This window comes from Cygnus olor, chromosome 4, assembly GCF_009769625.2.
Source record: "Cygnus olor isolate bCygOlo1 chromosome 4, bCygOlo1.pri.v2, whole genome shotgun sequence".
In the NCBI taxonomy this organism is placed as follows: domain Eukaryota; kingdom Metazoa; phylum Chordata; class Aves; order Anseriformes; family Anatidae; genus Cygnus; species Cygnus olor.
In genome coordinates this window covers 11,644,708-11,658,030 of record NC_049172.1, presented here as the reverse complement: position 1 = coordinate 11,658,030, position 13,323 = coordinate 11,644,708, and the positions used below count along the sequence as shown (strand labels likewise).

At 41.6% G+C, this 13,323-nt stretch overlaps 1 protein-coding gene across 7 annotated transcripts in view; it reads right to left on the bottom strand.

The window, feature by feature from the left end:
• FAM13A (family with sequence similarity 13 member A) overlaps positions 1 to 13,323 on the bottom strand; it is a 135,236-nt gene that overhangs the window by 109,593 nt on the left and 12,320 nt on the right. For all 7 annotated transcript variants that reach the window (XM_040555919.1, XM_040555920.1, XM_040555922.1 and 4 more), the window contains exon 4: positions 9,585 to 9,765. In XM_040555919.1, coding sequence (XP_040411853.1) covers positions 9,585 to 9,765 — 181 coding nt within the window. The remainder of the gene's footprint in view (positions 1 to 9,584; positions 9,766 to 13,323) is intronic.

The window sequence follows — 13,323 nt, the reverse complement described above, 5'->3', positions numbered from 1 at the left end:
AAGATTCAACAAGTCCAAGTGCAGGGTGCTGCACAGGGGTTAGGGCAATCCCAGACATGAGTACAGACTGGGAGAACACATTGAGAGCAGCCCTCCAGAGAAGGACTTGGGGGTTCTGGTGGATGAAAAGCTCAACATGAGCCAGCAGTGCGTGCTTGCAGCCCAGAAGGCCAACTGCATCCTGGGCTGCATCAACAGGGGAGTGGCCAACAGGTGGAGGGAGGGGATTGTCCCCCTCTGCTCTGCCCTTGTGAGGCCCCACCTGGAGTGCTGCGTGCAGGCCTGGGGACCCCAGCTCAAAAAGGATGTGGGGCTGTTAAAGTGAGTCCAGAGTAGGGCTACAAAGATGATCAGAGGACTGGAGCACTTCTATGAAGAAAGACTGAGAGAGCTGGGGTTGTTCAGCCTAAAGAAGAAAAGGCTCTGGGGAGACCTCGTTGTGGCTTTTCTGTATTTAAAGGGGGGTTATAAAAATGGAGGGCTCAATCAGATAATGACAGGTCAAGGGGGAATGGTTTTAACCTAAAAGAAGGGAGAATTACATTAGAGGTTAGGAGGAAATTCTTCACTCAGAGGGTGGTGAGGCACTGGAACAGGTTGCCCAGAGAAGCTGTGGATGCCCCATCCCTGGGGATGTTCAAGACCAGGCTGGATGAGGCCCTGGACAACCTGATCTAGTGGGTGGCATCCCTGCCCATGACAGGGGGGTTGGAACTAGATGATCTTTAAGGTCCCTTCCAACCCGAGCCATTCTATGACAGGCAATGATAAAAGCAAATACCCCAGTGTTTCCCCCTCAGATTCCTAGGACACTCTACCTTTTCCAGAGATGCTCAGAGAAATCTGTGCACTAAGCACAGTGGTCCGTATTAAGTATTTGGAAACAATGTGCTTTGTCTAAACAAAGCACCAGCACTAACAGTATCTGACTTAGTCAAGCAGGTCCAAAGGAGCAAAGGTGAATTAGTACCAGAAGTTTTAGAGGATTTTAAGATTGAAATTGGTGAAGCCCCTTTCAAGCACAAAAAGTCGTAGTTGTCAAAGTTAGTGTTACTTAGGAATATGTTCAAGTCCTTAGCCCTTTATTTCAGACTATCACACCCAGCAGTATTTCACATTCTGTACAGTGCCCTCCCATGCCTGCTTGCCCATCCACGACAGCTCTGTGCCACTCATGTCCATGCAGACCAGTGCTCACTTGTTCTCTGGGTTCTTCCAGACCACTTTAAATCGATGGTATGTCTACTTACGTAGGGATGCTCAAGAAAACTAGTCTCAGACTAGTTAAACCACTTCAAAGACCCATGTCACAACTCTTATTCAGAACTGAATTGACCTGAAGTCAAATTAACTCACTGTGAAAAAATTACTTACGTTTCCTGCGTTAGTTAAATGAATTTACCCCAGGGACCCTGTAAACAAGCTGTAACAGGCTAAATGTGTAGTGTACTTATGAGAGATTGAATCTCCAGAATCCACTTGCCTTCCAGAAAGAGACAGGCATCACCACAGGGTTCCATCACCAGTCACCATGCCTGAGAACCTTGCTTCAAGCGCAAATGAGAGCCGGGAGGACTTCTGATGTAGTCATCTGCCTATAATGAGTTGGACTGAGATCACTGAACTGATTTCCCCAGGCAGCAACTGCTGACAGCTCCAAGTCACAACTGAGAACCAGCGATCTCCAGGTGAAATAGTGCATCTCATTATGAATTCCCAGTGCTGCTCAACCCCACCCTGTCTAAGATGAAGAATGCACACTGCCATTTCCTTAAGTGTCTTTGCAGCCGTAGCCTGGGTGGAATGACAGCACCGTAATCCTAACTTAAAACCCAGTGAGGGCTGTATGCTGTCTTGTCTGACTGCTACTTTTCCTGCTGGTACAGCACTGTTTATAGAGGAGCACCACAAAGTAAACTTAACAATCTTCTAGGGGATCCCAGAAGAAATAAAGGGTCTCAGAAGCCAGAGAACATTACAAGCTTTTGTTGTTGTTGTTGTTTCTCCAGCCCTTGCAAAACATTTTCCTTAGTACCTCAGATACCCACGAGCCCCTCAACCAGCACAACTGAAAGTTCTGAGACCAGGGTTGCAGTAGTTTTAAGAGATTACAACATCTGTCAGTCTGCTCTGTCCCTCCAGATAAATGTTACTGTGTCTGTAACAGATGTGAGCTCAGGTCCACAGCTTAGCCCTGTACTTTAGTCGGGTAAGGTAACAGCTGATGAAAGCAATTTGTCTTAACAGACTGGACTACAAACTGGTACAGCTGAAAACAGGCAGGTATTCGCATCTGCTGACTCTTCTGCAAGATCAGAGGCTAACAGGTGGCTAAAGACACGGCAACAGAGTTGAGGGAGGTGTTCATTTCAGTGTGCATGAGTCATTTACATGCTCTGCATCATTTACAAACTTATGTCTCACCAGTTCAAACCAAATGCAACGTCATATATCACTACTGAGATTTTGCAGAAGTGTCCTCGTTTCTGAGACACTGGAAAATCCCACCAGGCATCTAACTAATTATCTTTTGCAATCTGTTCCAGATTACGGTCTGTAACATTAGATTTAGGAGCCTAAATCAACTCAATAATTCCACCTCTGTCTACAATACTTGCAGGAAATGTGTATGGCAAAATGCAGGTAGAGCAGGTAATGCGAAGCAGTTAAGAGTGATGCCGCTGCACAGAGTTGGTTATTGGCTTAATTCATGTTTAAAGGCTTTCGCTCCAGGAAGAGCTTCATTTTTCATCAGGAAATTACAGTCACAGTAGGCAGCTTGGAAACTGCAGTAAAAGTAGGCCTTCTTTTCTCCAGACTAGACAACCGACGTGTCCTCAGCCTTTCCTCATAGGACATGCCTTCTCAGCCCTCTTATCAAGTTTGTTGCCTGGAAGATACTTGTCGGAGTTAACATGTTTTGGATCAGACCCTAGTTGTGTCTCTAAATTCCTCCAGCACTTTCAGCTAGTTCAAATACTGATCTTGCTTTCCTAATCTACTGCTGGGTAACAAGTGCCAGTCTTAACAGCTGCCACATTCCACTGCAAAAACAAAGCTAAAAAATGCAAGTTTTTTTGCATAAAACTTGGGAAAATTTTTGGATAGCCTTCAGGATGACAAGTTTCATCTAACTACACGCAACTACTGATACTAATTTGAGAGTGCACCACCACTAACTAGAAATTTCCATTGATTTACTGGCGAGACACGATGCTGCCGTTGACTGTCTCAATTTATAAAGAAATATGTTGTTTACTCCTTTATTTTGCTTAGATATACCTTTCTGAAGGCTATATTTTGTACTACTACCACAGATACACTAACTGTGCAACACTTGGTACATATAGTGACTAGCTCCACAGCAAGAGAAAAAAGGTGCCCTGTTACGATGTCACACTTATGATGGAGTATTTTGTCAGCATTATGAATGAAACTAATAGACATGCTGTCAATGCGAGAGGCCTGAATCATCCTTTCGTACCTTTGTTTAAAAAGGAAGTAGAAATTCTCCCTAAGCTCTTAATGAAGCAATCATAACCAAAAAAAAGGAACAGTTTTTATCCAATAACTCATAAAATAATCGAGTTCTTAGGTTATTAACTCACAAACACAGTCTAACAGACAAAACAATTTATTCTGTTAAAAACAACTTTAGGGATCAATGACCTCTTTCTTAGCCAGTAGTGGAAAATTACAAGTATGGTAGTGAAGGGGACATGAAATAAGGCAGGCAGCAAGTCTCAACTGCAGCAACAATAATGATGAAATGGGAAGAGGAAACTGTTACCCATTATTTAAAATAATGATGTGCTAAGCTTACATGTTCAGTGTCTCACAACAGCATGATCATAACATTCTTATTTTTTTTAAGGAGCTTGAATTTTGTTGCAGTTTTGCAGAATACTAAGAATTTCTTGCGGGTTCTATTTCCCTCACTAAACCAGAACAAAATTTTGGTTTTAGTCATAAGAGTACAGGGCAGAGTACATTCTGTAGTCATGAATTTCTATTTATGAAACTCAAAGAGAGTGGGGTTTTAGGCTCCAAAGTCAAATGAGTTCAAGCTATCATTTCATTGTACAATTTTTCAAAAACAAGCAAACAAACAAAAATATATATATATAAATGTAAAGATGAGTGAACATATATATCACTATTAACCAAGCACTCAGTTCAGAGATGCTAAAATAAATCCCTCATTAGCCTCACTCAACACAAAATTTTGGTGAGTTATTTGGCTTTATCTGCCTGGCTTCCCTTTCAGTTCTACTGATTAGCAAATAAAATCCACCTTGCTGCAACTTTCATGCCTGATCCACCGTTACACAACCACAGATACAGCTGCGTCAGTGCTTTTAAATACAGAAAGAGGAATTCAGTGGTTTGCGGTAGTAGAAATTTGGCCTTATTCATCAGTGGACAAAACCTTAATCAACACCACGATGCAGAGCTTGATTTATTCTTATGCTTGCCCTTGGCATCACAGCTACATCACCTGCTTCTCCAAGCCAGCTCCCAGCTGGGAAACACTTAGGAACCTGTTGTTTACATTGCAGCTTGTTCCCTAGTGGCACACAGGAGATTGGTGGCTCTGACCAATAACAATCAGACCTGTGCCAGGCCGGAAAGTTGTTTGTTGTGGAAAACACCTGCAAGAAGTACACAAAAAAGCCAGGTAGATGTAGAAAGATCTTCCCTCAGATTTTCTCCTCACAAAAGACTCTGTAGGAGAAAAGAAGATAAGTTTTCTGTCATCAAAGCAGAGTACCTTGTCCTATATTCCCACTGCCTCTAAAAGCAACACTAGATGCACTGGATGCACTGTAGGCAGCACATCTTAGTTGAATCACTTGGAAGGAACATTCACTTTTCTGTTATGTGAGAAAGAAGCACCCCCAAAGCACAGCTGTTCCCTGCATTTTCCCTCTGCTGCAGTTCCAGAATCTGTGCTTTGTGCCCCTTCTTCCTTGCTAACCATGGCAAGGGGACTGGGAGGATAACCAAGCAGAAAAAAATGCTCTAACTCTGCAAGGAAGTGTTTAGGGGAAAGCCCCTCATCACTAAAGCTTCTTCTCCCTTTGGATCCCAAATCAGCAAACCTCTAAGGCCTTTACATACTCATCCAATTAGAACTGCTGGATAAAAAACAGCATCGTTTTAGCCAGACACTTGCATTTGCCAGCCTCTTTTGGGGTCATGGAGCAAACTTTCACAACACACTTCATTTCTGTTAGAATGAAACACAGTTGCATTAGTGAGGGCTTAAATCATGGAGGCCACAAACACAATCATTCTTTGAGAGAGCATTCAAAAAACAACAACAAAACACACAAAAGGGTGCACAGAGATTCTCTGCTTACTGCATAGCTAGTATACCTCACATCTCTTACATCCCAGCCAAAGGACAGGAGTACGGCAGCCCCTCTGATACCCAGCTCCAAAAGAGGAGAGAGCAGGAAAGAGAACTCAACTGGTCCTAAGCTTCCTCTTCAACACGAGCTGTGAGACTGAAACAGAGACACACAGCAGGCCATAACTAAGGCCATCACTCTACAAGTGATGAAACTCAGGTCAGTGGACAGTAACTTCCTCCAAGACTAACCATGGTGCAAGCGTTAATCCCCCTCACAGATTAGCCCGGTAACAGAAAAGCCAACTATTTATGTTCCTCCGTGCTTGTCTATCAAGGGCTGTATTTCTCTGTATACTTGACCTTTGGCTTTCATCACAGTAAATCTGAACAAATCTGAATTGGAAGAAAACAATGCATTAAATCTCAAATCATCATATTTTCCTTTTTTGAACTGTTTGACCTTGCCCTTTATGTTTTCCCATATCTTACACCACACTTCATTACAAGGACTGCAAATAGTCATTTTTTTTCCCCTCTTCTATTTGTTATAAATACAGAAAACACGAGGTAACCTTTCATTAGAGGAGAACCAGTGTGGTTTATCAAACAGCCAGGAAGCAGGAGAAGTAACGGATAAGATAAAAAGTAATAAAGGTTGAAAGTTTGGGAAATTAGAAGAATTACTGAGACATGATATAGAGAAGTGGAATGAGATGAAGGGAATTAAAATGAAGTCTAAATGTCTGCAGTGTTGCTCAATAGGGAGATTTATTCAACTGTAAAATAGCTTCAGTTACCAAGTAGGAAATAGTATGTCCAAATAGCTAAAATGACGCTAAAAATACCTTGTAGAAAGCAATCCTTCACTATCAGCAGATAAGCTTTATTCTTTTTGACTCTGAGCATTAGCTACATAGACATTGATTTTAGATGTGTTAGTTACTGACAGAAAAATATCAGGTCTTCCTACTTTAACAGAGGAATTGCTGACAAGCTGGCTGCTAAGCCTTGTTTCCTTGTCCCAGCAAAACACACCATACACTGCTCTGAACAAAGAATGCAAAGTGAAAGCAATGTTTGCTTCAACCACCAGCTGATATTTAATTTCTGCAGCTAGTTTCTCTAGGAGCTACCTGTAGTCAGTGGTAAGACAGCCCTTGCCAAGGCAGACTTCAGACAGCCTTGCTCTGGAGCTCTGAACTGCATTCTGAAGATCTCTCTCTGGCTGTCTGATTAACCAGCTGGCTAAGACCAATGCCAAAAGTTGGGTGCTGTGAGTTCTTTCTTCCTCCTGTCAAATCTTTGTTGATTTGATTGGTTTCATCAACTTAAGAATGCATTCATTAACAGAGGAAAAAAAAACAGTATTTCAACTGTTGCTCACAATGGTGTCTAGACCATTATCCTGAATTACTTTGAAAAGATAAGATCTGATGAAACCCACAGCTGAATTACCAGATAGTGAAGCTTAGTTTAAACAAAAATCTACGTCCACCACTCCGAAATACTCGTCTCTTGTAAAAATGCATTACCTATTTGTTAAGTGTCAAGTCTTGCTTTCATTGCCTTTTTTGCTGCACAAGCATTTTGATGTGTGTCACAGCTGCAGGGCTGGCTGCACTCATATTCACAAGAGCTCTTGTATCTTCAGTGAACTCTGCCGTTCTCAATCTTCTGCGATGGAATGATGCGATTCTTCCCCTCCTATACACAGACCCCATACCTTACGGAAACTGTTAATTCTTTCCTATGCTACCTTATGAGCAGAAATAAGTTGAAGAAACAATTATGGTGCTTTTAGGAAGTATGATTTGGTTTAATCTTGGAATGCCAATTGCATTTTCAAACTGCAATTCTCTGTGTTCTACACCAAAAGCTATGCAGAGCTGATTTTCAAAACTTTCCTGAATCAAGTGATGAGGAGGCTAAAATTATTCAAATGGCCACTTGGGAGTTTGAACCAGAGATTTAGACATCAGATTTAAGAACAAATAAACTATATGAGAAGAAGCTAAGTCCACTAATACATTTAGACAGAAACTCCCAAACTTTAAAACCTCACCATGTAAATAACACTGCCCACAGAAATATGATCTTTAAAAATTGGTTTGCTTTTTCTTGTCAGAAATCTGCAGTACTGTATTTCTACTAACTCTCACACTTGTATATTTCTGTACATACTTTGGTCTTTTGAGTTTTCTTTCTTTTGGAGGGGACAAATTTTTTTGTTTCAAAATATGCTTTATGGTTTCCTACTAAGACAGTAAATGCTTTAATGTTTGTATCCTGACGTAGTCACCTTCATCCTCTATAAGCAACTACCTTAAGAAGAGGTGGAAGTGTAGACAAAAGGACAAGCTTTGGTTTGAATGTCTCACCTCTGCAGGCTCTCCCTCTTATCGATGGAAAAAGACGTGCTCCTTTAGAAAGAGAGCAAGTAGCATCTAGCTTAGGTATGTGGAATTAGCTCAGTATATTACAATCACAGAATTGGCAGGGTTGGAAGGGACCTCTGAAGATCATCTAGTCCAACCCCCCTACCAAGCAGGATCACCTAGAGCACATTGCACAGGATAGAGCACATTGCGCAGGATGACAATGAACCTACCTTCTGTTTTCTCCCTCTTTAAAGAAGCCTATTTCTGGAGGCTACAGAGGAAGCTCAGGGAGATAGTCTTGTTAGGCAATTACTCTAATCTAAGTCTCATTAGGCAATGCAGCGTCATTCTAGAACAAATTTTTGCAAGGATCAATACAAATCAGACATTTGCTACACGGAACGTACTTCTCTTTTTGCAGGTATCACACATCTTTTGAGACTGATGACCAAACTAAACTCCTTACGTGTCCCCCATGTCTTAGATCTTGGATGCCAGCCGGCAGTTGTATTACAGACAAGGCCAGGACAAAGATGCTAATGGCACACTACCTCATAGCAGTGACTCAGCAGGAACAATCTTGTTCGAGGGCATTCTCACACTTGGAAATAACTCTTCCCAATATTGCTGCTAGACCCACTAGCATGTATGACATGTTATCTTTATCAAAGGTGTAAGGAACTTAGCTCCATGAAAGAAACTAGTAAAACTAGTGAATACAGTTGAGAAGTCTCAAAAGGCCAATGGAGCCTCATAAACTCCAGACCAGTTTCAAAATATACTAGAATGATAAAGAACCCAGAATCACCGTCATCTTGAAATCAGACATCAGATCACAAGAGCAAATCTGCAGAGAGTATGTAGTACCATCCAGAAATCATACAGCAGCTGGCTGCTGCATCTGAGTCCTTTTTCCTCCCACGTACCCTTTCTCAAATCTTTCTGCAGAGAAGCATCTATATTATTTGATGGCAAAGGAAGAATGCTGTATGAGCACAAGTCTCCTTGCCCCTATACAATCTGCTGTCAACACAGCAATAGAAAACTGACCAACTGTTTAGCAACACTGCAAAAGAAGACAGGCAACTCAACACCCTGTCATCATTTTGGCTGGGACAGAGTTCTTCATACAAGCTCACACAACGCTGTGTTTTGGATTTTTGATGAAAATAGAGGTGATAATACACTGGTGGTTTTGGTTGTTGCAGAGAAGTATTTGCATAGAGCCAAAGACTTTTTTGCTTCTTGCTCTGCCCTGCCAGAGGGGAAGCTAGCAGTGTGCAGGAAGTTGGGAGGGGACACAGCCAGGACAGATGATCCAGACTGATCAAGGAGGTATTCCATACCATATGACGTCATGCTCAGCAATAAAAGCTGGGGTAAAGAAGGAAGAAGGGGGAGACGTTCAGAGTGATGGCGTTTGTCTTCCCAAGAAACCGTTACGTGTGATGAGCCCTGCTTTCTTGGATGTGGTTGAACATCTGCCTGCTGATGGGAAGGAGTGAATGAATTGTTTTGTTTTGCTCGTGCACACAGCTTTTGCTTTACTTAGTAAACTGTCTTCATCTCAACCTATGAGTTCTCATGCTTTTACCTTTCCAATTTTCACCCTGTCCCACCTGGGAAGAGGGATCGAGTGGCTGTGCGGCACTTAGCTGCCTACCGGGGCTACACCACAACACTCCCAATAAGCGCAAACAATACCTTTAGCACTGAAAATTAACAAGAAGCCCCAGTCATTGCCCCTGCTTGATCATTCTGACCAGTTAGGGTTCTCAGCTATATTTTCAGTCATTTGCTCTATAACAATTTCTATCAAGATAAGAGGAAAAGTGAAAGCCCCAACTTACTGAAAGCAATTTGGTCCAAACACAGTGGCAAGATTGCAGAGGTTCATCCTGTTCTCTACATGATGTTCAGCAACCTTTATCAGGAACTGGCACAGATACTTCAGCAGGCAGTAATGAGCTTCAGGCAGTTCTTTAAGGAGTTCTTTTAAGTTACTTTCCTTCTGTATGTCATTTCTAGCATCTAGGAAAAACAAAAAGAGAAAAAACATACACATGTATATGTATGTGTGTGTGGTTTTCTACACTGCTGCCAATTTACTTACATGGGTGAGCAAACAGTGGGATATAAAATGTAGTCTTATTTCTGTTCTGAGATCAACCCCCTCAGATTTCCTCAGTGAACCTATACCTTCCTCCTGAGGCTTATTATGGCCACCACTGGCACTGTTTCATGCTTACCTTTACAATGTACTGTTTTCCTCAGCAGAAGCAGCAGTGGATAAAGCTAGCAGCATTAGAGCATGTTTATTCCCACCTTGCACAGTTACACTTCTGCATGTTATTATCTCTGTTTCCCAAGCCCTATCTCTTTGTTTTTGAGTTTCCCTGCCCATGATAAACTTCAAAAAGAATAAAGCAAGAACGGTAAAAGAAGGGGGCTCCTGAAATGCAGTGTTGTTAGAATAACAATACTGCAGTACCTTCAGCAGGTACATTTTATGAAAAGCTCAATTTTGTATTGTTTTGACACAATGACACACATACTATGACAATTCACAATGACAACTCCATACTAAGTCTTTGATAAGGAGTCTTGCTTAAGGAAAAAAGGATGTTTAGGGAACTGTTACATTCCATAAGAAGCCCAAATTTGGCCTAATGTTAGAGAATAGCCTTGTCATACTGTACAATCTTCTAGAATTTAAGTATGGATAAAAGCCTGACATTAATCAGTTCAGTATGGGAAAGCAGGACTAAAGCCAACTTCCTTTCATGCAGTGCTTTTTTTTTTTTTTTAAAAAAAGAAGCAAAAATTGCATTAACTTCAGAGATGATGTGCTTATACAGACTAAGGCAGTGAACACAAGCTTGGCCTCACACACAGTTTCTACTTCATTTTGTTCTGCTTCTGAAATTGAACTCAAAAACCACAAAATTCTTTGCTCCCCTTCTCCACATGATTGCTCCCCTTCTCCGCTTTCCAAGAAGTGGTTTGTACCAACCAAAATGTTAGTTTTGCATTTTATTAAAGTAAAATTTTGAAAAAAAATAATCATCATTCCCCTTCCTTTATGTCAAAACAAGCCTTAACACTTGTAAACACTCATTTCTACTCTCCTCCAAAACACAATTTTATTGAAACTCTCATATACAGTTATTGGGTTTTTGTACAACCACACTTTTAGACAGAACTCAAGCACTAAATGTTTTCCTTACCAATCTAATTACAAGCAGCGTCCATTAGCAGGAGTGCATTTCTAACAGTTTTATTGTTATGATCAGCCTTATGAGTGGATGGTTTCAGGGTTGTAAAACTGTCGTGTAGTTGTTTTTTTCTTAGAGAAGGACACGAAGGTTTATTGCTTGACAAAGCCAAAGTGACCTCACATTAAGTTCTTACCCTCTGTGTTCTCTGCAAAAGACTGCCTTGTCCCAAAGTAGCTGCTGGCTTATCATGGGAATAAAGACATCCTCTCCATTCTTAGGGTAACAAAGAATTTTTTCATTCAGAGGACATTATGATCCTCAGCAAGTAGTTTTACCCAGCATTCAGTCAAAACCAAACTGGCCACAAAAATGAAACTGGCTGATAGGCTAGACTCAACAGGTAGTGGTCAGTGGCCCAAAGTCTACTCGGAGCCAGTAATGAGCAGAGTGCCCCAGGGGTCACTACTGGGTCCAGCCCTGTTTAACATCTTCATCGGCGATCTGGATGATGAGATAGAGTGCACTCTCAGTAAATTTGAGGATCACACGAAACTGGGAGGAGTGGCTGACTCACCAGAGGAGAGGGCACCTTGACAGGCTGGAAAGGTAGGCGGACAAAAACCTTGTGAAGTTGAACAAGGAGAAGTGCAGAGTCCTGAACCTGGGGAGGAACAACTCCAGGCACCAGTATATGCTGGGGGCCACCCAGCTACAAAGCAGCTCTGCAGAAACGTATACACCAAGTTGAACATGAGTCAGCAGCATGCCCTTACTGTTAAGAAGGCTAATAGTATTCTTAGCTGTATTATGCAAAAGTATCACCAGAAGGTCAAGATAGGTGATCCTTCCCCTTTACTCAGCACTGGTGAGGCTACACCTGGAGTGCTGTGTCCAGTCCTGGGCCCCCCTGTACAAGAGACAGATGGACATACTGGAAAAAGTCCAACGGAGGGCCACCAAGATGATCAAGGAACTGGAGCACCTCTCCTGTGAGGAAAGGCTGAGAGCGTTAGGACTGTACAGCCTGGAGAAAAGGAGGCTCAGGGAGCCTCCTTATGTGTATAAATACCTGAAGGGAAGATGCAATGAAGACAGAGCCATATTTTCAGTGCTGTCTGGTGATGGGACAAGAGGCAATTGACACAAACTGGAACACAAGAGGTTCTGCCTGAACATCAGTAAGCACTTGTGCTGTGCAGATGACAGTGCGCTGAAACAGGTTGCCCAGAGAGGCCGTAGAGTCTCTCTCCTTGGAGATCTTCAACAGCTACCTGGACATGGTCCTGGGCAACCTGATACAGGTGTTCCTGCTTGAGCAGGGGGTTGGACAAGATGGCCTCCAGAGGTCCCTTCCCATCTCAGCCATTCTGTGAAAACTTCTAAATCTTCAAGACTTGTCTTTAGTCAATAATATGTAATAAATGAGGCTGGGTCAGAAACTGTTCAGCAACTAGCTGCTGCCTCTGTTGTACATCCTCCTGGTACCATGCAGAGGAGCAGACTGGCAGGAAAATATCCCATGCCCTGTATTGCCAGAACAAAGACTTTGAAGAAAAGGATATTTTACACTTCCCCAACATTTTTGCTTTGAAAAGGCTGTGAACATAGTGCAAGGCATGTATAAGTATGCTTCACAATTTTCATCTTCATTTTTACTTTTAATTTCCCAGAAATATTCCAGGGCTGGATTGCACAGTATTCTAGGTATAGGATCCTTTAGAAAGAGGTTAGCTGTGTAAATTACCAGTCTGTATAAAAATATCTGAAAGTGATCCCAAAAATTCGTGATTTCTCTTTTACAACCAGATATTTTTGTGGCTAATAAACAGGACTTATCGTGCATATCATTTGGGAAACAAATTAATTTCTATATGTATGTACTTATCACTTCATAGAGGCACTTCCAAGATTTCATCTGCTAATAGGCTTCAGTTTCCTGCCTTACATGACATGCAGTAAAAGGCGAGAAAAGCCTTTGGAAGTCTTATACTCACAGAATGTTAATTTTTATCTGTCTGTTTTGATACCACGTACTTAATAAGAATTACTTCATGAGAGCAGGCCAAAGTTTAAAATGCCAGTTAAATTATAGGACCAAACATTTCAACTAAGTGATTAACTATATTCTTTTCTGCTGCAGCTAAGAAATTATCTCCATCAAAGAAAGCAAGTATCTAATATGCATGAAGGAAATATGCAAAAATCTTGCTTACATATGGCAAGTATTTCTTTGAAAAATATTTTCAGATATAGAGAAAAAAATATCATGACTTCATTACAATGAATCAGCTTGGTAACAGTAGGAAATCTGACATTTTTATTTCTGCAGCAAAATTTCACAATGCCTCTAGAAGTCTGTGTTAAATTGAAT